We start from the raw sequence: 23,897 nt of genomic DNA, 5'->3' as shown, positions 1-23,897 counted from the left end.
TGCCAATGTTTTTTTTTTGCTGGTGGAGGGGAGGGGGATTGTTGCTTGCTGCCACTTACACATGGGAGGAAGGGGAGCTGGGGGATACTTTGGGGTTCTAGCATTTAACTGTTGTTCATTCTTTGGGGGCACTCCTCTGTTTTTGTGGATAGTTGCAAAGAAAAAAACATTTCAAGATGTATATTGTATACATTTCTCTGACATTAAATGTACCTTTGAAACCTTTGAATATGAGAGCAGGGGCTGGAGTTGATTCAGACATGCGTACTAACTCAGTAAGGTCATGGTTGTCCCAGCTCCAATTTCCTGCCTATCCCTTGACCCCCTTGTTCTAAAACTCTGCCCTGTTCCCATAACAGGAAACATCTGGCCAGCATTTAAAGCCTTCATAACCGAGAAATTCTCTGCATAGTTTCCTTCTGAATGCCTGAAATATTGATTTTTTTAAACGAGGTCTGACATTAGATAGACACAATTCTTCAATGTTTTATATTTCTGAGGTCGATTGTAAAATACTGAACCATCATGTCAGGGAGGAGCACAGATCTACCAGTAAATTACCAAATGTTATATATTGATGCTTTCACAAATTCATCACCTTGGATGATTTCTGTTGTACAATTAGTTCTGCCTGCTCTTGTCTGAATAATCATTTCATAATATTGTTAAATAAACACACAAATTGACCTTGTGGATAGCCAGAGGCTTTTTCCCAGGGCTGTAATGGCTAACACGAGGGGGCATAGTTTTAAGGTGCTTGGAAGTAGGTACAAGGGGGATATCGGAGTTAAGTTTTTTTACACAGAGAGTAGTGGGTGCATGGAATGCACTGCCAGCGAAGGTAGTAGAGGTGGATAGAATGGGGTCTTTTAAGAGATTCTTAGATACATACATGGATCTTAGAAAAATAGAGGGCTATGCTTTAGGGAAATTCTAGGCAGCTTCTAGAGTAGGATGCATGGTCGGCACAACATTGGAGTATTCCCATATTCTGTGTTCTAAATGGACAATCCATACCTGTATAAAAGTTTTTTTGTGAATATCTAGGGGATGGCTTTGAGAATTTCTTAACCTAACAGAAAACTTTATACAGGTAATGATGAATCTTTTTTGAGATCATAATACTTCGATATACCGTTATTTATTAGGTAAGACAATGCTATGTAAGGACAGAAAGTTCCTAGATTTCGGATGGGCTGCAAGGTGGATCAAAATGATTTAACAGTGACACCAGCAGCAATTGGAACAGCTGGGATAACTGGAAATCAGGTGGGATCTGAATGGCTAAGTGACATCAATGGGAGTAGCACTGGAAATGATCTTGATTTGTGCATTATCTTTACCAACAAGAACATCTCTGTTGCCACACCTGTCTTAATATTTATATAATAAAGCAAAACCCATTGGGTATTTGAGATAGGGAATTAGCCTGTTACATAATAACGTTGCCTGCTATATATGATGGCATTCATTTTAGGAGTCAGCTATAGTGCATGGTCGCTGGGGTAGTCAAAAGGGTCCAGATCCAAGTCCACGGGAGCTGAAGAATATGAAATGTATTGGGCTTAGAGAATGTGTCTGTGCATTGGTTGGTGGGAGGGAGGAACGGGTCTTGTTTTGCTGCTGCTGTTCTGTTGCTCATCGTGTTCTGTGTTCTTCTGCCAAGCATTGTGGGCATGCTATGTTGGCACGGGATGTGCGGCGACTCTTGTGGGCTGCCCCCAGCACATCCTTGGATCTGTTGGTTGTTAACGCAAATGGCACATTTCACCATATGCTTCGATGTACACGTTGCCTCACTACAGGAAGGATGTAGAAAGCATAGAAAGGGTGCAGAGGAGATTTACAGGGATGTTGCCTGGATTGGGGACCATGCCTTATCAGAATAGGTTGAGTGAACTCGGCTGAGGATGAGATGTGACCTGATAGAGGTGTATAAGATGATGAGAGGCATTGGTCATGTGGATAGTCAGAGGCTTTTTCTCAGGGCTGAAATGGCTGCCACAAGAGGACACAGATTTAAGGTGCTGGGGAGTAGGTACAGAGGAGATGGCAGGGGTAAGTTTTTTTTATGCAGAGAGTGGTGAGTGTGTGGAATGGGCTGCTGGTGACGGTGGTGGAGGCGGATACGATAGGGTCTTTTAAGAGACTTTTGGATAGGTACATGGAGCTTAGAAAAATTGAGGGCTATGGGTAACCCTAGTAATTTCTAAGGTAGGGACATGTTCAGCAGAACTTTGGGGGCCGAAGGGCCTGTATTATGCCGTAGCTTTTCTTTATTTCTATATTTTATAAATAAACTTGGATCTTCAAATCTACTGGAACGGGAGATGCTCAAGATGAAGCAGCCAGCTTCAATGCCAGTTCACCTCTGGCAAAGTAACTAAATGGAAGGGAAGTATCAAGTGATAGGACATTACCTTAACCATTTCTATTCAACGTTTCAGGACATCATTGTTGATCCTGCCCAGGACACCCGCAGGCCTGCTAACTAATTCCCCAATCTGAAGTTAGGAATTAGAGGGTATGAACCATGAGGAGACCTTGAACAAACTTTGGTTGTTTTGGAGCATTGGGACTGACAGAAGCTTAAAACTGATGAGAAGCTAACAGAAGATAGACAGTCAGAATCTTACTATCAGTGCAGAAATAACAAATTCTACAGGACATGCATTTAAGGTGAATGAGAGAAAATCTACAGAAGATATGGTGAGAGAAGTTTGTGTAGGGGAACGCTTTGCACCTAGTGCTCATAATGCCATTAGTTTCAAGGCAATTTTGGAAAAGGATAGGTCTGGACCTCGGGTGTAGATTCTAAATTGGTGAAAGACCAAGTTTGTTGGTATCAGAAAGGATCTGGCAAGTGTGAATTGGGATAGGTTGTTCTCTGGCAAAAGTGTACTTGTTAAGTGGGAGGCCTTCAGAAGTGACAGTTTGATTGTACAGCGTTTGTATGTTCCTGTCAGAGCAAAAGGCAAGGATAACAGGTTTATGGAAATGTGGTTTTCAAAAGATATTGAGGCCCTGATTAAGAAAAAGAAAGGTACATAGCTTAAGAAGAAAATCAGTAGGCATGAGGTTGCTCTGGCAGACAAGGTGAAGAAGACTCCTAAGGGCTTCTATAAATATATAAGGAGCAAAAGGATAGCAAACAACAGATTGGTCCTCTGGAAGATCAGCATGGTAATCTATGTGTAGAACCAAACGAGATATTAAATGGATTTTTTGCATCTGTATTTACTTGGGAGATGAACACAGACGTGAGCCAATGGGGCAACGTGATCATGCAGATTACAGAGGAGGAGCTGTCTGCTGTCTTGAGGCAAATTAGAGTGGATAAATTCCCAGAACCAGACAAGGTGTTCCCTCGGACCCTGTGAAGGCTAGAGCAGAAATTGAAAAGGCCCTAGCAGAGATATTTCAAACATCCTTCGCCATTGGTGAGATGCCGGAGGACTGGAGGATAACTAATGCGTTCCATTGTTTAAGGAAGGCTGTAAGAATAAACCAGGAAGTTGTAGTGAGTCTGACATCAGTAATGGGCAAGTTACTGGAAGGTATTCTAATGGGCTTGGTATATAAGTATTTGGATAGACGGGGACTGATTAGGGATAGTCAGCATGGTTTTGTGAGCGGTAAGTCATGTCTGAACAATCCTATGGAGTTTTTTGAAGGAGTGACCAGGAAGGTTGATGAAGGGAAGGTAGTGGCTGTTATCTACATGAACTTTAGCAAGGCCTTTGACAAGACCCCACATGGGAGGGTGATCAAGAAGGTTCAGTCACTCAGCATTCAAGATGAGGTGGTAAATTGGATTAGACATTAGCTTTGTGGGAGAAGCCAGAGAGTGGTAGTAGATAGATACCGCTCTGACTGGAGGCCTGTGGCTAGTGGAGAGCTGCAGGGTTCGATGCTGTGTCCATTGTTGCTAGTCATCTATAACAAAGGTCTGGATGATAATGTGTTAAACCAGATCAGCAAAACTGCAGATGACAGCAAGATTGTGTGTGTGACAGTGAAGAAGACTGCCAAAGCTTGCAGCGAGATCTGGACCATCCAGAAAAATAGGCTGAAAAGTGATATGGAAAAATGAAATTTAGTGCAGACAAGTGTGAGGTTTACAAGGATGATTACAAGATTGAGGAGAGATTTGATAGAGATATGTAAAATTATGAGGGATATAGATAGGGTAAATGCAAGCAGGCTTTTTCCACTGAGGTTAAATGAGAATACAACTGGAGGTCATGGGTTAAGGTTGAAAGGCGAATTGTTTAAGGAGAACATGAGGGGTAACTTCTTCACTCAAAGGGTGGTAAGAGTGTGGAACAAGCTGCTGGCACAAGTTGAAGGTGCTGGTTGATCTCAACATTTAAAAGAAATTTGGATAGCTACATAGATGGGAGGGGTATGGAGGGCTATGGTCCAGGTGCAGGTCGATGGGATGAGGCAGATTAATGGTTCAGTGCAGACTAGATGGGCCGAAAGGCTTGTTTCTGTGCTGTAGTATTCCATGACTCAATGACCAAGATAAGCAAGACAATTTTTTGTACACAGAGAGTTGTAGTTGCCCAGAATGGTCTGCTGGGGGAAGCAGATAACAGAGTTTCAGAGGATTTTAGATAGACACATGAATATGGTTTAATTCAGCATTGTATTCTAAGCAGACATCATGATGCAATGGGCCTGTTCCTGTGTTGTACTGTTCTGTGTTCTGTGAAGAACAGTAACAATTTCAGAGTCTGAGGTACATTAGTTCTTTTTTCCAACACTGTGATTCCATCTAATTACCCACTTGGAAACTGGAGCTCCAGTCTGTTTAGGCTCTTCGCTCAGTGCCATCGATCCTGAGCCCAAAAATCAGGACTCCTTCCCATTGGAAGGGTGGGACTGCTAACACTGCTGGTGAGAAGTCTGAGGACTTTCCCGAATTTCCCTCACTTCTTTAAATGTGATCAGTCGTTTGAACACTTCTGGAGAGCTGAGTCACACTTCACAGCAGAGGCAATTCCCTCAAGCCTGTATTACGAAGGTGGCATGGTAGCGTGGAGTACAGCGATCCGAGATTTCCCTCTGTTGTCTGTAAGGAGTCTCTACATTCTCCCTGTGACCACGTGGGTTTCTTCTGGGTGCTCTGGTTTTCTCCCACAGTCCAGAGATGTACTGGTTGGAAGGTTGTTGTAAATTGTCCAGTGATTAGGATTAAATCAGGTGACTGCTGAGCGGTGTGACTCGCAGGGCCTATTCACACTGTATCTCAATAAATTAAAAAAGCAGACTTGGCTAAGAACTAACATTAAAAAGAGATGACTACTAGCTTTTCCATTGTTGTGGTGAATATGGCTACTCCTTACTGCTTGCTTTACCTAGATTAAAACTCTTCCTGCTTCTCCACCTTAGCAATTTAATGAAATTGAGGCTGGCATGGAAGATCTTGTCATGATGGAAGACCATCTTGTAGAAGGTGTCAATGGGGAGATCTCCATTAGGATCTGCATACTTCAGAGTTGTCATGGGGGTATAAAGGGTGTTTGTTTGGTGACGGAACGGTGGGTTGTCTGACAGGATGATCTTCATTGTATGCTGGTTATAAAAACAAAGAGAAAATTTGAGTAAACTTTAAGCCACAAAGTGAGTTAGAATTCATAAAGAATTAGCTCTAGAACTTTCTCTGTGTTGTCCCTCACCTGCCTCCTCTCCAAAATCTCCACAGCCTAAGAGTCTTTGGTTTTTGATTCCAAAGTGTTAAGATCATACTTTAGGGTAAGGGTTCCCAACCTAGGGTCCACGGACCCCTTGCTTAATGATATTGATCCATGGCATAAAAAAAGTCAGGAACCCCTGCTTTAGGGACATTCAAGAGACTCTTGGATAAGTACGTGGATGAAAGAAAAACGGACATAGCAAAATTAGACCCATTTGACCCATTGTGGCAATGTGTGGATTGCTCTTGGAATAGGTTAAAAGACCAGCACAACATCATGAGCCAAAGGGTCTGCACTGTGCTGTAATGTTTTATATTCTATTTCACTCAGAGTCCACAGGGACCAGAGAAGATGGTGTCTAGCTGGAAAGATCTCTGTGGTGGCAGGCAGTCAAGGTTATTTTCATCCCAGTGAAGAGGTCTTGCTCTGGAAAGCCTGTGCAGAAATGTTTTTAAAAGCTTTCCTTACTGGACAAGATTGCAGTTTACAGAGATTTGTTATGGAACTATGGGACAATCTCACTGCCATTTAAAGATGTCGTTGTTGCTTTTCACGCCTTGTGGCGCATCGGGTGCCATTTTTGCAGCTTCTTTAGCATTTGTCTGTTTTTTACAAGGCCAAGTTGCTAGCTCGACGCTCAACCCATCAAAGGGCCAGCTGGATTGAACCCAGGACCACTCACCTTGAAATTTGGTTCTGTTGCCACTACACCACTGGCTGGCATCTTCAGATTCCGATTCCGATTTATTTATCATATATACATCGAAACATACAGTGAAACCCGTCATTTGCATTCAAAACCAACACCTTTAAGGACTTGCCGGAGTCAACTCACAAGTGTCACCACATACTAACAGCGCCAACATAGCATACCCACAATGTTCAGCAGAACGTCATAGGCATCAACCACAACCAAAGGTCATTGAGGACATTTGCAAAAGGCGATGACTCAGAAAGCTGGCATCTGTCATTCAGGGCCCCCATCACCCAGGACATGCTACCGTCTGAGAGGAGCATCAGGACGGAGCCTGAACACAAACACCAACATCAAATTTCTCAATGGCCAATAAACTGTAAAGACCAACCCACAATTCTTTTGCTCTCTTTTTGAGCTACTTATTTAATTTTTAAACATATAAATATTTCTTAGTTTATCATATATTTATATATTGCACTGTACCGCTGTCACAAAACAGCAAGTTTCATGACATATGTCAGTGATAATAACTCTGAATCTGAAGAACAAAACAAGCCACAAAAAACAAACCCCTTTTTTCTTTTTATTCCACACACACACACACACACACACACACACACACACACACACACACACACACACACACACACACACACACACACACACACACACACACACACACACACACACACACACACACACACACACACCCCCCCCCCCCCCTTGCAGAAATGTTTGGGTTAAACGGCTACCACTTTAATTTATTAGTGGAATTACCATCACACCCCACCCTGAGTTGGTCATATTCCATCATTGCTGGCTCAGAGTTCTGGAAATCCCTGCTGTAAAAATCTCTTTCACTTTGCAAAACAACAAGTTAAGATGTTGGTTCATCATTAGCTGCTCAAGTATGATTGGGAAGGCACTATTTCTCTATTGCATTTCATCTTGTAACTTATAAATGCCACCCACATCTCCTGAACAATTAAGTCTCACAGATGGTAAGTCTGAGGACAGAAGAGTTTAAAATGACCAAAAACTTCCCTTTAAGTAAACTTGCACCAGAAATGATTTCAATCATTATTACTCTGCACTCCAAAGTTCAATAAACTCTGTTCAATTATTGTACCTCAGCCACTTCATCTGCACTTTGTCCCAGGCTTGAGAATATCTCCTTATAGTTTTGCAAATAAATGTTTGTGAACATGTCCCTCGTTTCTTGGTCTGCGGCAGACAAATCAATTTTCATTCCTTCTTCATAAACCTTTTTCTCAAACTCAGTGACCACAGGACCAGGTTCGATCAGAGTTATGCTGCCAGATAAAAAGTAAAGTTGATTTATCAGATGGATGATTACTTAGAGCAGTAATTAATGCAGAAAGTCTTCTTGTTTAATAAATTTATTTTCTAACAGCTGAACTGTGCAGCCAGACCACCATACAAAAACAAATTCAAAATGAAATGCTTAATAAACGTTTTGTTATATTCTAAGAGAAACAGTTACGTAATTATTGTCAGGCATTTGTTTAAAACAATTTATATTAAAATAACAATGCCAAAATTAGCTTTCTGAAAAAAGTCAGTGTTTATGTTGTAATTGTTTTAACAGCCATCTCCCCCACAGAGAAAACATCAGAACAATTTTAATCGATGATAATATCCATTTAAGTTTGTGCTCAGTAAGAAGGTTGTGGTCTAATTGTACCATGGACTATGTACTGTGTATAGAATCTGGTCTGATATCTCACTCGGCATTGAGGGACTGGAGCATTGCCAGAATGAGATATCGACTGGCTGCCCAAGTGGTCATGACAGCATGAGACAAAAATGGTAAAGGAAAGCTCTGGTGGTGCCTGCACTAATTCTTCATCAATGAGCACCTGCAAAATCTGAAGAATCTAGAAACACTCAGGAGGTCAGGCAGCTTCTGTGGAAAGAGATGTTAATGTTTCAAGTTTAAACCCTTATGGTAATCACCAGTGCCCACATTACTGTCAATCATTGATTTTCTGTTTGCAGCGTGCAAACCAGCTGTCACATCTGCTTCCAAAACAGCCCCTTAACTTCATTTTCGAAACAATCCTTTGACTTCTTTGTTTTCCAGCCTGCAGTACCTTTGCTGCAACCTGCTGGAAGATCTGCAAGCTTTTTGCTTCAGTTAATTTTATTAGAAATATCTTTTTCAATGTACCAGCATTCTGCAAGTCTTGCACCTGGTTGCAACATTGAAAATTCTACTGCTGAAAAGCAATTTAATAAGTCCTGAGGCTATGACAAGGCTTCAGCTAAGTATTTATTTTAAGATAAATTACGATCAGCAGTGCAGTTGTACAGCCAGAAAAACACTCTCTCAAAGCGCTATTGACCCAAGTACATTCAGAATCAGAATCAGTTTTATCATCACAAATGTACATTGTGAAATTTGTTGTATTGCAGCAATACAGTGCAATATATACAAAAATTACTATAATTTATAATAAGAACTATATAAAAATATGTAAATAGTGCAAAAAGAGAGCAAAATAGTGAGGTAGTGTTCATGGGTTCATGATGGAAGGGAAGAAGCTGTTCTTAAAGCACTAAGTGTGTGTCTTCAGGTTCCTATACCTCCTCCCTGATGGACCTCAGGAGATGTCTGTGTGAAGTCTGGATGTTCTCTCTAACTACACATTTCTTCTGCTTATTCTGGTTTCCTCCCACACATCAAAGACGTGTAGTTGGTAGTTTTAAGCTGCCCCTCCTGCTTAGCCAATTAGCAGAATTGAGGGAGGATCCTGATGAAGGATCTCGACCCAAAATGTCGGCTCTTTATTCCTCTCCATAGATGCTGTCTGACCTATTGAGTTCATCCAGCATTTTGTGCATGTGTGCATGTGTGTGTGTGTTACTCTGGATTTCCAGCATCTGCGGAATCTCTTGTGTTTATCAAAGATGGGTAGTTTCCATTTCAGGCCTCGTAATCATCCCAGATTTTCACTGCCCCACAACTGGATACTGTGGCTACTGCTACCAAGATCCTTTGCTTTGTATCTCTCTTCTTAATTGTTCCACTTTTGCCTCCTTTAAATGGACTTTACAATTGACCTCTCATCAAGCTATTGGTTATCTCCCCAGACAATACCTCTATGTGGAATCCTGTTCAATTTTCGTGTGGCAGCATCCTTGTGAAGTGTTTTTGGATAAATCGCAGTGTCAAAGAATGCTATACTGATACATTCCTAGAAAGCTCAATGGGTTAGATATGGATAGGATGTTTTTGCTAAGACCATAAGATATAGAAGCAGAATTAGACCATTTGGCCCATCGCGTCTGCTCTACCATTTTATCATGGCTGATCCTGTTTTCCTCTCAGCCCCTATCTTCTGCCTTCTTCCTGTATTCCTTCATGCCCTGACTATTCAAGAATCTATCAACCTCTACCTTAAATATACAGAAAGACCTGACCTCTGCCTGTGGCAAAGAATTCCACAGATTCACCACTCTCTGGCTAAAGGAATTCCCCCTCATCTCTATTCTAAAAGGATTCCCCTCTATACTGAAGCTGTGTCCTCTGGTCTTAGACTCTCTCAACACAGGAAACAACTTCTCCCCATCCACTCTATCAAGCCCTTTCACCATTTGATAGGTTTCAATGAAGTCACCCTTCATTCTTCTGAATTCTAGTGAATACTGGCCCAGAGCCATTAGATGCTTTTCGCATGACAAGCCATTCAATCCTGAAATCATTTTCATGAACCTCCTTTGAACCCTCTCCAGTTTCAGCGCATCCTTTCTAAGATAAGGTGCTCAAACCTGCTTACAATACTCCAAGTGAGTCATCACCAGTGCTTTATGAAGCTTCAACATTACATCCTTGATTTTATATTCTAGTTTTCTTGAAATGAATGTTAACATTACATTTGCCTTCCTCACCACAGACTCAACCTGCAAATTAAACTTTAGAGAATACTGCACAAGGACTCCAAAGTTCCTTTGCATATCAGATTTTTGTATTTTCTCTCCATTTAGAAAATTGTCAGCCTTTTTTTACTTCACCAAAGTGCGTGACCATACACTTCCTGACACTGTATTCCATCTGCCATTTCTTTGCCCATTCTCCTAATCTAAGTCCTGTAGCCTCTTTACTTCCTCAGAACTACCTGCCCCTCCACCAATCTTCATATCATCTGCAAATTTTGCAACAAAGCCATCAATTCCATCATCCAAATCATTGTCATGTTCCTCCAAGTATGCTGAGACCTCATCCTTAATAATCGACTGCAATATCTTCCCAACCACTGAGGTCAGAGTAACTGGCCTATAGTTTCCTTTCTTCTGCCTCTCTCCTTTCATGAAGAGTGTAGTGACATTTGCAATTTTCCAGTCTTCCAGAACCATTCCAGAATCTACTGATGCTTGAAAGATCATTGCTAATGCCTCCAAAATCTCTTCAGCCACCTCTTTCATTGGTCCAGGTAACTTATCTACCTTCAGACCTTTCACTTTCTCAAGAGCATTCTCTCTAGTTGTGGTAACTTCTCATACTTCATGTCTCCTGACACCTGGAGCTTCCACCATACTGCTAATGTCTTCCACAGTGAAGCCTGATGCAAAATATTTATTCAGATCATCCGCTATTTCATTGTCCCCCAATTACTACCTCTCCAGCACTGTTTTCCAGCAGTCTGATATCCACCCTCACCTCTGTTTTACACTTTATGTATCTGAAGAAACTTCTGGTATCCTCTTTAATATTATTGGCCAGCTAACTTTCCTATTCCATCTATATCTTCTTAATGACTTTTTTAGTTGCCTTCTGTTGGTTTTTGAAAGCTTCCCAATCCTCTAACTTCTCACCAATCTATTATATACCCACTTTTTGGCTTTTATGTTGGCTTTGAATTCTCTTGTTAGCCATGATTGTGTCATCTTTCCTTTAGAATACTTCTTCCTCTTTGGGATTATATATCCTCTGCCTTCCAAATTGCTTCCAGAAATTCCAGCCATTGCTGCTCTGCTGCTATCCCTGCCAGTGTTCTTTTCCAATCAGTTCTGTTCAACTCCTCTCTCATGCCTCTGTAATTCCCTTTACTCCACTGTATTAATGATACATCTGACTTTAGCTTCTCCTTCTCAAATTTTTAAGGTAAATTTGATCATATTATGATCACTTACCCCTAAGGGTTCTTTAACCTCAAGCTCTCTAATCAATTCTGGTTTATTGCACAACACCCCATCCAGAATAGCTGATTCTCTAGTGGGCTCAACCATGAGCAGCTCTAAAAAGCCATCTTGTAGGTACTCAAGAAATTTCCCCTCCTGTAATTCAGCACCAACCTGATTTTTCCGATCTATCTGCATATTTGAGACCCCCATGACTGTTGTAACATTGCCCTTTTGGGCACATCCTTACTAGTGTTTGGGGCTCTGTATACAACTCCAATCAGGGTCTTTTTACCCTTGTAGTTCCTTAGCTCTAAACAGAATGATTCAACACTTTCCAACCCTATGTCACGTCTTTCTAATGATTTGATTTCATTTTTTTACCAACAGAGCAACACCAACTCTTTACCCCCACCTTTCTCTCTATCCTTGCAATACATTATGTATCCTTGGACGTTAAGCTCCCAGCTATACTCTTTCAGCTGTGTTTCAGTAATGCCCACAACATCATACCTACCAATTTTGCAACTGTGCTATGCACATTCAGGTACAACATCTTCAGTCCTGTATTCATCCTTTTTGATTTTGTTGCACCATTCTCAACCTTTTGATTCCTAACTTTGTCTGAGATCTTGCCAACATATGCCTCCACAACCTCTCCACTAACTCTGATTCCCATCTCTTTACAACTCTAGTTGAAATCCCACCGTGTAGCATTAATAAACCTTTGTACTAAATTATTAGACCCCTCCACTTCAGGTGCAAACTGTCCCTTTTGTCCAGGTCCCATCTTCCCTGGAAGAGACCCCAACGATCCAAGAATCTCATGCCCTCCCTCCTACACCAACTTCTTAGCCACGCATTAAACTGTATAATCTTCCTAGTTCTGGCCTCACTAGCACATGGCATGGGTATCAGCCCTGAGATCACAACCCTGGAAGTCCTGCCCTTTAACTTAGCACCTAACTCCCTGAGCTCCCTATGGAGAATTTCATCACTCTCTCTACCCATGTCATTAGTACCAACATGGACCATGACTTCTGGCTGTTCGCTCTCTCACTTAAGAATGCTGAGGACTCAATCCAAGATATACCAAATCCAGGCACCCAGGAGGCAACGTACTATCTGGGAATCTCGTTCTCGCCCACAGAACCTCCTGTCCCTGGCTGAGGAGTCTCTCTCTCTGCAGCTTCATTGATTACATTTGTGCTGAGATTGATGAACATGCCAGCGGCTGAACTTCATTAGGATTTGGTATGTCACCAAAGACTTAAGCAAAGTTCTGCAGTTGTATGCTGGAGAGCATTCTGACTGCATGGAATGGAGGCTCCAACGCACAGAATCAAAAGGGACTGCGGAAGGTTGAGAACTCAGCCAGTTCCATCATAGGCCCTACCTTCCCCACAATCGAGGACATCTTCAAACGGGGGTTCCTCAGGAAGATGGCATACTTCATTAAGGACTCTCACCACCCAGGACATGTCCTCTACTCATTACTACCATCAGGGAGGAAGTACAGGAGCCTGAAGACCCACATTCAAATTCTTTCTCTATGCCATCAGATTCCTGAACGATCCATGAAGCCACGCCCATTTCCTTACTGTTTCTTTTTTGCACAATTTATCTATTTTATTTTTTATGTAACTTTTAGGCATGTTTTATGTCTTGCACAGTACTGCTGACACAAAACAGCACATTTCATGACATATGTCAGTGATAATAAACATGTTTCTGATTTGATTCTTCTGAATCATAAATTAGATTTCTGGATAATAAAGCAATCAGGATATTCGGAGGATGATGTTATGGTAGAAGATCAACCCTGATCTTATCGAATGGCAGGGCAGACTTGAGGATCCAGATGGTCTACATTTATGTATTGTTCGTACATTCTATGTATGTAAATGGAAGTTATTTGTGGTTAAATATTTATAGCCCCTGGCACCAAACTAAGATATATGTTATCTAAAGGTATTAAGTTCTCACTGATAACTAGCAATTCGTATGGGAAGGGATATACTGTAATGTTTAACGTATGCCATAAGTTTCAGGAACAGTTGTTACCTTTCAACAATCAGGTTACTGAACCAGCGTAGATAACTTCACTCACCTCAGCACTTAACTAATTCCACAACCTATAGATTCATGTTCAAGGACTCGACAACTTGAGCATGTTGTTTAGAAGCAGTGCAAGTTGAGACTAGCAACGCTGAATATCATCTGAGGCAACTTTCACATCCAGCTCAACACTGCCTTTGACAGAGAAGTTTTCAGTCACCGCCTTTCACTTTCACATGGTCACTTGCTCAACTGCTCTGTTTAAGGCAGGAGTCCATGGACCCCTCGGTAGGGGAATCTTAAAGGTGTGACTTAGAGGGAAACAGCCTTACATCTAATTTCAGGACTCAAGTACTGATGTCCAGGCTGACACCCAAGTACAGACCAAAAGAGTGCTGTACAGTTGGATCATTTGGAAGAGATTGTAGAGTCCTATCTGCTCCATCAGATAGACTTCAGCGAAACCCTGCCACTATTATGAAAAGGAGCAGGTTGGTTTTCTTCAGCATCCTGGCCAACATTTATTCCTCAAGGGACAAAGCACAGCAGAGGAAAAAGAGTTTGAGGAACCATCATGATATTAAATGGTGAAACAGACTTGAACGACCTACTCCTGTTCCTAGTCTCTTCTGATCTTGAACTCATCTGGCAAAGATTTTCTGTATTGGCAGCAGCCTAGGGCATGCAAGCCTGCTTACAGTTGGAGCCTGCATGTGGGTAGTTTGAATCAGGGCTCAGGTCCAAGGCTGATTAAAAATGATAAAATATACTTCAGAATGAGTGATGGCCTTGGCCTTATTCAGCTCTGCTTGTAAATCATTTGTTGTCCAGGGCATATTAGCAATCATAGAGTCCTAGAGTCATAGAAAAGTACAACACTGAAAAGGCCCTTCGGCCTATCCAGTCTGTACTGAACCATTTAAACTGCCTGGTCCCATCGACCTGCACCCAGACTATAGCCTTCCATACCCCTCCCATTCATGTACCTATCCAAACTTCTCTTAAATGTTGAAATTTAAGAGCTTGCATGCACCACTTGTGCTGGCAGCTCATTCCACACTCTCACCATCCTCTGAGTGAAGACACTGCCCCTCAGGTTCCCCTTAAACTTGTCATCTATCACTCTTAACCCATGACCTCTAGTTGCAGCCTCACCCAACCTCAGTAGAAAAAGCCTGCTTGCATTTACCCTATCCATACCCCTCTCAATTTTGTATACTTCTCTCAAATCTCCCCTCTATCTTCTTTAGTTCCAAGAAATAAAGTCCTAACCTATTTAATCTTTCCTTATAACTCAGGTCATCCAGTCCTGGCAACATCCTTGTAAATTTTCTCTGTTCTCTTTCAACTTTATTTACATCTTCCCTGTAGGTAGAGGACCAAAACTGCACACGATACTCCAAATTAGGCCTCACCAAAGTCTTATACAACTTCAACATAACACCACATCTCCTGTACTCAATACTTTGATCTACGAAAGCCAGCATAGATAGGGTCATAAAGTTTTCTTTATGACCTTATCTGCCTGTGCCACCACTTTCAATGAAATATGGATCTGTATTCCCAGATCCCTTTGTTCTACCGCACTCTCATTGCTCTACTGTTCACTGAATAAGACCTACCCTGGTTTCCAGGTAGGACCTGAAAATCTTGAAGCTCCATGTGTTTTAAGTTTGTTTTGGAGCAGACTGAGGTAAAACCAGCAAAGGATTTTCCTGATGAAGGGTCTTGGCACGAAATGTCAGAACTTTATTCCCTTCCGTGGATGCTGCCTGACTGTTGAGTCCTTCCAGCATTTAGTGTGTGTTACTCTGGATTTCTAGAGCCTTCAGAATCTCTTGTGTAAAGGGCTTTTCTGATGATCCACTCAATTTTCTCCTTAAGATCATGCCCTTCAAATTTGGATTGGCAGTGGATGTAAATGTAACAGAAATGGATCTCCAGGCCAGTAATCTTATCTTGAGGTCCCTTCAAATGATCATATGCTGATCCATATGAAGGATCACAGACTCTTTACTCCTCTCGTAGATGCTGCCTGACCTGCTGAGTTCCTCCAGCATTATCTCTGTATTAATTTGTGATGCTCCAGTTAGGATCTAGCGCCTGTTCAAGAGGTTTTTCACCTCAGCAATGGCTCTTCTGTAGCCTTCTGCTCCGAAGCATTTGTTGGAACAATTTGTCATCTACTCCCCAACTGTTTCCCCATCTATGGTTGCCAATGGACACTGGGATCAGAAGATGATGTCTGGTCAACCAGGCTTCCATTAGCAGGGTTGAACAGACAACAGATACAAAGTGAATGGGTTGCACCATAATCATTCTTAAATGAATGATTGTAGTCATATTATGAATTATGAACTTCAAGTTTTGTCTATATCAATCACCAAATATACACACCACCCATTGTAGTGCAATAACATGGATGTTTTTGAATAGTGATCATTTGAATAATGTGAAGCAACTTGTCTTTATCAAAGTAAACACAATGACACCTACTTCAGTTTGAATTTGATGGCCTGGATTGCCAAACTTTCACAAAATCCTTCCACTGCAAATTTCGAGGCAGCATAGACATCATTGAATAATATCCCTATAAAGGAAAGTATTAGCCAAATCATTCCCACATCAAAGGCAAAGCAAAGAAGTAAAAAGCAAGAAGCCATAATTTCTTCACAGCATTCTTTAAATTAATGCTGAGCTGTGGAAGAATTTTAATCGATCTATACTCATGTATCATCACGCTGTAAAATGTACACTCAGGGTCCATTTTATCAGATACAGAAAGAACCTAATAAAGTGGTCACGGAGTTATGTCCATGGTCTACAGATGCTGTAAACCATCCACTTCAAGGTTTGACATTGTGTACGTTCAGAGATGCTCCTCTGCGCACTACTTTTGGTTATTTCAGTTACTGTCATCTTGAACTCATCTGGCTATTCTCCTCTGATCTCTCTCATGAACAAGACAAACTGCCACTCACTGAATGTTTCTTCCTGTGCTTCTCTTCTCACACCATTCCCTGTAAATTCTAGAGACTGTTATGCCTGAAAATCCCACAAGGTCAGCAGTTTCCATCCCATCTGGCACTAACAATCATGGTCAAAGTCACTTAGATCACATTTTTCCCCATTCTTATGTTTAGCCTGATTGACAGCTGAACCTCTTGACCATGTCTGCATGCTTTTATGCATTGGGCTGCTGCGACATGATTGGCTGATTAGATATTTGCATTAATGAGCAGGTGTAAAAATGCACCTAATAAAGTGGCCACTGAGTGTACTGTAGATCATACCTTGAATGCCCATGACACTACTGATCACCACGATGTGGCCCCTCTTCCTCCTTTTCATGTCGGGCAAGATTTCTTTAAGGAGTCTAACAAGCCCAAAGAAGTTAGTGTCCATAACCGTCTTCATCTCATCCAAGGTTTGGCACTCAATGGGTCCAATCATCCCCATTCCAGCATTGCTAACTGAGATAAAAGGTACATAGATTACACAAACACAGAGCAACTCCTTTTTAATTCTCCAGACCTGGTTAATCTCTGATGACGTGTAGATTATCTGTATTTTAATATACTGTACTCATTATACCAAAATCTCCCAAATTTATTATGAGATTTTCTTGGGTAATGCCACTTGCTAATTTTACTGTCCTGTGTTGCAAACCCATTCATTATATTGTTTAAGCTATGAGTGGAAAAATTAGAATTAGTCACTGGGAGGAGGGGAGAGGTAGTGTTTTACAACCCTCAGCTTTGATTGGTGCCTTGCTTCCTATTCCTATTTCAAAGCATCCATCTACAGTCGAACTCTTTTGATGTGGTGCATCAGGATTTTGGTGGCTCTAGATGAGCAGACTTTCCAGATCATTGGATCTTAGTGTATTCTTACTCCAAGGGGATAAAGGGATCAACTTTATTTAGAATTTGACTGTGGTGTGTTGGGTCAGAGCATGATATGCAACAGTAAACAACAATCAACAATTATAAAGAATAAAGAATTACACAAAATAAATTTAGAAGTACAGATATGGACAAAATGTGCATAAATACCGACATGTGTTTACAATGTAAGGAGCAGAAGATGAATTTCAATGTTGTATATGGTATACATACTTGGAGAATAAATTTACTTTGAATTTATAAAAAGTGCTATAATATGTTTATAATATGGTGCAGAGACTGAGGTAAATGTTACAGAGAGGTGGGCTAATTAGAATAGTTGATCAGATTAATTACTTGAGGAAAGAAACATTTAAGATGGTGCAAAGTTTTTTCTTGTTTTAATAACCCTGTAGCACTTTCCAGAAGAGAGCTTTTGTGATAATTTTTCCTGCCTGCTTCTTTGTCCGGGACACATCCAAGTCCTGCAGTAATGGCAGACTGCAGCCAACGAAGCCCTCTCTGATGGCAGTGTAGAACTGCACCAGTATGTTCTGGGGAAGATGGAATTTTACTCACTGCCTCAAGAGGTACCGAGCCTTTTAGTTAATGAAGGAGATAAGATTCTCCCACATAAGGTCCTCACACTTTTAATACAATTTTTAAAACATAAACTTTTCAGTAAACCTGATCAGTTTAAATGAAGGACAGGAAACAGAACAAGGTAAATTTCATAGGAGAGCAATAACCTTGGCCACAATGAGGGAGAGGGAGCATGGATCCAGGATCCTGGTGAATGGAAAGACTTTGGGATCCAGGGCCCCAGTGAATGGAGGAGACTGAGGGAATCTGAGCCCTGGCAAGCCAGAAAGAAGAGTATGAACTGGAGCATTGGGGATTTGGAAACAAGCTGGGGAAAATATTAAGGAAACTTTTGATACTGCTCTGTTATTGGATCAGTGATTACATCCTTTGCAGCATCTAACAACATAAAGCTTTGTTTTATTTTTTCTTTAAAATTCCAGAGTTGCCACATATTTTAAAAAATGCCTATCATTGAAGTAACTTTATTGGTGAAAATTCTGCATTTTGTTCCATCAAGATGTTAGTTTTATCACCAACAGATCTTACCATTGAAGCTAATTCTACTGATAGGTGCATGTTTTAAAACTGGGAGGATCAGTAGAGAAAGTCACCTCATAAGAGAAATTTCTCTTGAAGTGGATTGTTTTGTTTACTGATATCTGATTAGATTTAAGTAGAAAGAAAGTGTGTGTCACGAAAGCAGTGTGCATAAGAACTATATGAGAGAGTGAAAGGGAGAGGGAGAATGATAGGGAGAGGGAGAGGAGAGACCATGCTTACAGGTGCAAGGAATGTATTATAGATTAGGAGTTTGAAACTGGTGGTAAGGGATCTGTTTTGTGGGCCCATCATGTACTTAAACCCATGAAAATAAATCAGTCACCTATACTGATCAGTACCAGAGCCAAGTGGGTTAAATTGTGGGAACAGATTGTATAGTCTAGGCCAGTATTTGTCTGAGTGTAGAGATTAAATAATGATGTAATTGAAATGGTGAAGATGATTAAAGGATTTGACTGACTACTCAGAGAGAAAAATACATTCTTCTCTGTGGGGGAAACTGTCAGAAGAAGATTAAATAATTAAAGGTAGCCCCCTGCTGTTCAGAACAAATTCAGGAAACATATTTTCACACAAAGGGCAGTGTAGATCATGGATTCAAATTAATTTATTTATCACATCTACATTGAAACATACAGAGAAATGTACCATTTGCATTGACAACCAACACAATGTAGAGATGTGCTGGGGGCAGCCCACATGTTGGAACTCTCTCCCACTTTAGAGGCTGGGTGACCACTGATACTTTTAAAACTGTGTTTTGAGTCATGAAGGAACGTGGAACCAAAGCAAGTGAATAGGGCTAAGGCGCAGATCAGCATCAATTCAGAGGAAAGGCAATGGGACAGAGGATGAATAACCTGCTGTTAATGCTCTGGAGAGGTTTCCTATATGTTACGTTTATAAGCAAAATTTACTTCAACATCAGATTGCCTTACTGAGTATATCGATTTTCCTGTTAGGGATACTGTTGATGCAGTCTCGGATAGATTTTTCACTGCAAACATCCAGCTGTTTAATCTCCAGCGTTTTTCCCAGTGTACTTCCAGCAATATCCACAAGATCTCTCTGTTTGTCCAAATTTCGCATGGTGGCATAGACTGCAAATGAAACCACAAAGAAAGAATATGGTCATATTGATCGTATCCTTCTCCATGGGCAAATATCTCAAGTTCAGAAGCTACCAGAACATTTCAGCACAATTACCCAAGATTATATCCAACAATTGGAGCAGGCATAGGCCACCAGTTTTCTCAAGCCTTTTTTTGCTCCTGGCCTCCTGTCTGCTTCCAAGCCAGGGGTTTCCTACCATTTTTAGTCATGGACACCCACCATTAACAGGAATCCATGTTGGGAATCATGTTGGGAACCCCTATTCTAAACCAATTCAAAATGACCTTCAATCTTTCAAATATTCATCTCCAATTTAAATATATCTCACAATCAGTCTTTCACCACCCTTAGAGGTAGAGAATTCCAGAGATTCAGTGCCAAGAGAAGAATACTCTACAGATCTCAGTTTTAAATGACTGGCCCCTTGCTTTGTAGCTTGTTCATGCTCTCAACATTTTCCCTGTCAAATACCTTTAGGATTTTATTTGTCTGAGAAAGGAAATCCTTCTGAGCTTCAGGGTGCGCAGACCCAAATAGTCAGGCCTCTTTTGATGGGACAAAGCAGCCCATAAAACCATAAGACCATAAGTAACAGGATCAGAATTAGACCATTCGGCCCATCGAGTCTGCTCCATCATTCCATCATGGCTGATCTATTATCCTTTTCAACCCCATTCTCCTGCCTTCTCCCTGTAACCTTTGACACCCTTACCAATCAAGGACCCATCAATCTCTGATTCAAATATACCCAGTGACATGGCCTCTACAGCTAACTGTGGCAATGAGTTCCACAATAAATTCTACTGTCACCCAGGTGTTAACCCAGTGAATCTCCTTTGTACTGCTTCCAAAGCTACTAAATTCTAAGAAGACCAGAACTGTGACCTCACGAACATCCTGAACAGCTTTAGTACTAAATAATTAAACACAACGGCTTCTGGTAAATAAAGACAGAAAATGCCAGAAATACTCAGCAAGTCTGGCTGCATCTGTTGGATGGAATCGGATGAACAGTCTTCAACTGAAACAGTGCAGTTTCTCGTCCGTCTGATGTGCTTCATCGTGCTGAGTATTTCCAGAATGGTTTGATTTTTTTGTTAGATTTAAGCTGCCAACACTCATAACAATGCATTTTCTGTAGTGACTCCCACCTCCTCCCTTTAGCTCAATCAGTTAGCAAATTGTATTAACAATTTGTTTGTATTCAGATCAATGATCCAGTAAACAGGTAACAATGAGAGATATTCACCTTAAATGTCAACGGATCCAGCTCAGTTCTGATGAAGAAGGTTCAACCCAGAACACTAACTCTCTCTTTCCACACAGCAACCTGCTGAGTATTTCCAGCATATTTCGTTTTATTTCAAATTTCCAGTTTCAAAATCTGATTTTCTTTAAATTTTCAGATCCATATTAGTATTATCTATTCTTTCACATTACCATAAACAGCCTCAGTCAGACGCAGTTATATTTACTACTTCTGTACTTTACCTCAATGTATAAATTTGCAAATGCGACAGAGAGAAAAAAATCAGTGCCAAGAAAGTATAAGTGAGTTTACAGTTGAAGCAGACTAATGATTTTTCATTGTGTACATCCAGCTGTTTATCCTCTTGTTCTTCACCCAATTCCTACTCACCTTCACACAAGCAGTTGGTCCTGGACCCAAGAGCAACAAATGAATTGATGTTTGGCCAGTTTAAGCGCCGAGCCAGGTTGAAAGGATTGGGACGTCGGTGCCAAGAGCAAAGGACAAACCGGTGTTCAGCTCACTGCTCTGTGAGGTTCACTCGCCTCAGCGCAAAGCTGACTTTGTAGCTGTTGACATTCACTCACTCACCTCACTTGCTCTGTGGCTTTGGCCTGCAGCCATCGGGCACCTGGGGCAGCTTCACTCACCTCAGCGCTGAACGGGCTCCGTGCCTGTGTCTTGCAGCCATCAGGCTGCTCGATCAGCTGCAGTGCTGAACTGTCTTCTTGCCCGTGGACTCACTTTCAGGATTCTGCGGTTCATGTTCTGTGTGTTAATTGTTAACTTATGTTCTTTTTTTTTGCACGTGGGCGGTTGTTCCTGTGTGAGTTTTTTTAATGGGTTCTGTTCTGTTTCTTTGAACTTTGAATGAAACCATTCCTTCCGATATCCATTTTTCCCTGTTCATCCTTGGTTTTCACTTCATTTCTGCTTTTTATTTTTATTACTTCTCTCTTCCACTAATGTTCAAGTTCTTCTCTCTCAATCTTAATGTACTCATCCAATTATATTCCATTTCTGTCCCTTTTTCTTTCTTTACCTGCACCATCTATCCTCCCATGTCCTTGATTCTGTTTAAATATGAACATAAGAACATAATAAATAGGAGCAGGAGTCGGCCATCTGGCTCCTTGAGCTTGCTCCGCCATTCAATAAGATCATGGCTGATGTGACCATGGACTCATTGCCATCTATCTGCCTTTTCCCCATAACCCTTAATTCCCCTACTATGCCCCATAAACTAACTATAGCAGCCCCTAATACCAGACTTTTATTATGAAGCAATGATTATGTTCTCCTTTACAGTCTACTGAAAAACGACACTGAATCAATCTTGAAACTCTTTCTATTAACGTCAATGTGTTGTCTCTTCAGAGATTTTCATTATCCCTGCTCTGTTTATATCCCAGTCACAGTCTCCCTAAGGGACAAGACATTCTGTTTGCAACTCACCCAGAAACCGCTTTTTTTCATCCCTGGCTAGTTTATTTGCGATGGCCAAGCCAATCCCAGAGGAACAACCCGTGACCAAGACCGTTCTTTGAGCCATCCTGCCAGGCTGAAGTTGCAAGGTGGAGAGAAACGATCTGGCTTTGAGAAAGCAATGCATTCATTTATCAGTGGCAAGGTGGACTCAGCACTTCCTGAACTCACATCCCTCGGATCAGAGGGATAATCTCACACAGACAGATGGCCAGCACAGAAAGACTGATGATGTAAGCATGATACAAAATATCACCCACACTTGTACATTAAGTAAAGCAAACCTTGTCAGTAATTGAATAGGCTCACACATGTCTACGTCCTATTGACTGTTAAATTTATCTTGTTTTCAAAGTCAAAGTTTGGCAAGCATTTTATTTTAATATTCGAATGATATGAAGTGATGGATGACTTACTACATGAATGGAAAGAGTTCTAGTGAATTTTTTGCTTTGCAGTTTGCAGTTCCAGGTGTGATAGGACTGAGGTAAAAGGAACTTCCTTATAAAGTTATTTATTGCAGAACAGGCCTGTCCAGCCCTTCAATCCATGCTGCCCAGCGATCCCCTGAATTAATCCTAGCCTAATCACAGGACAATTTACAATGACCATTTAACCTAACAACCTTTGGACTGTGAGAAGAAACTGGAGCACCTGGAGGAAACCCACGCTGTCACGGGGAGAACGTACAAATTCCTTACTGGCAGCCATGGGAATTGAACCTGGGTCACCTGTGCAGTAAAGCATTGTGCTAACAACTACGCTACTGTGCTGCTCTATCAGACAATAGTTTGCTCTTATTAATACACACATTGAATTTATTTGAGATTGTACAACAACCACTATTTAATGCCCTACTAAAACACGTTTATTTAATGCAAATATTTTGATTAAAGCTAATGCCCCATTGCAGGCTTTTGGTATCTTGTGTTTGTTACGTACCCCGTAACTGGGTCACTTACCAGCAAAGATAGAGAGGTCCGTTGAAGTCTGATGGTACTATTTTTAACAGTATTTATTGATAAAAATGCACAAAATAATATCAATGCAAACATACAGATAATATACGTCATCAATACTAAATCTAAAAGCGTGGGTATAATAATAAGCAATAAGAAATAGCTCTATCGTTGTCTAGGGGAAAATGTATTGTCCGATGGAAATATAAAAGTCACTGTTAGCTCGGTCAAGCTGCAGCGTTTTGGTTTGAGAGAAAGACAGGTTAAAACTTGCCCAGTCCTTTTATGATGTCAATCCTTCGAGAGTCGTTGGGAGTTGGTTTCCCCATGGTTAGCTAAAAGCCGTTCTTCCGTGGTAAAAGCCACCAGTTCCAGGGCAAATGGAACCGAACGCACGTGGCCTCCTCCCATCGGCTTCCGCTATTATGGGATCGCTAGCGTTTCCTCTGGTGCGTCTGAGGG

The 23,897-nt window shown here is 41.2% G+C and overlaps 1 protein-coding gene across 4 annotated transcripts; it reads right to left on the bottom strand.

Moving 5' to 3' along the window:
* Nucleotides 1-1,264: 1,264 nt before the first annotated feature.
* zgc:109982 (uncharacterized protein LOC553564 homolog) lies at nt 1,265-22,603 on the bottom strand. Of its 4 annotated transcripts, none has more exons than XM_059983920.1 (6): nt 22,447-22,603; nt 19,568-19,729; nt 16,893-17,072; nt 16,096-16,189; nt 7,529-7,712; nt 1,265-5,580 (listed from the first exon to the last, which is right to left on the bottom strand). In XM_059983920.1, exons 1-6 carry the CDS (start codon nt 22,601-22,603, stop codon nt 5,341-5,343), a joined length of 1,017 nt encoding a protein of 338 aa, XP_059839903.1. In that variant the 3' UTR covers nt 1,265-5,340. The 4 variants fall into 4 exon arrangements, with proteins under 4 accessions (XP_059839903.1, XP_059839901.1, XP_059839902.1 ...); XM_059983918.1 differs by lacking the exon at nt 22,447-22,603 and adding an exon at nt 21,382-22,251; XM_059983919.1 differs by lacking the exon at nt 22,447-22,603 and adding an exon at nt 21,583-22,251.
* Nucleotides 22,604-23,897: the final 1,294 nt, after the last annotated feature.

Source organism: Hypanus sabinus, chromosome 11 (genome assembly GCF_030144855.1).
Source record: "Hypanus sabinus isolate sHypSab1 chromosome 11, sHypSab1.hap1, whole genome shotgun sequence".
NCBI classification, from domain to species: Eukaryota; Metazoa; Chordata; class Chondrichthyes; order Myliobatiformes; family Dasyatidae; genus Hypanus; species Hypanus sabinus.
This window is presented reverse-complemented; position numbering and strand designations above follow the sequence as displayed.

Bases quoted from the DNA above. Each gene is read 5' to 3' on its own strand.
- zgc:109982 (XM_059983920.1), bottom strand. From the start codon at position 22,603: ATGCATTGCTTTCTCAAAGCCAGATCGTTTCTCTCCACCTTGCAACTT. The intron at 19,730-22,446 runs GTGAGTTGCAAA...TTTCATTTGCAG, and splicing joins TGAAAAAAAGCGGTTTCTGG to TCTATGCCACCATGCGAAAT. The intron at 7,713-16,095 runs GTAGGTGTCATT...TTTATCTGGCAG, and splicing joins GCCATCAAATTCAAACTGAA to CATAACTCTGATCGAACCTG.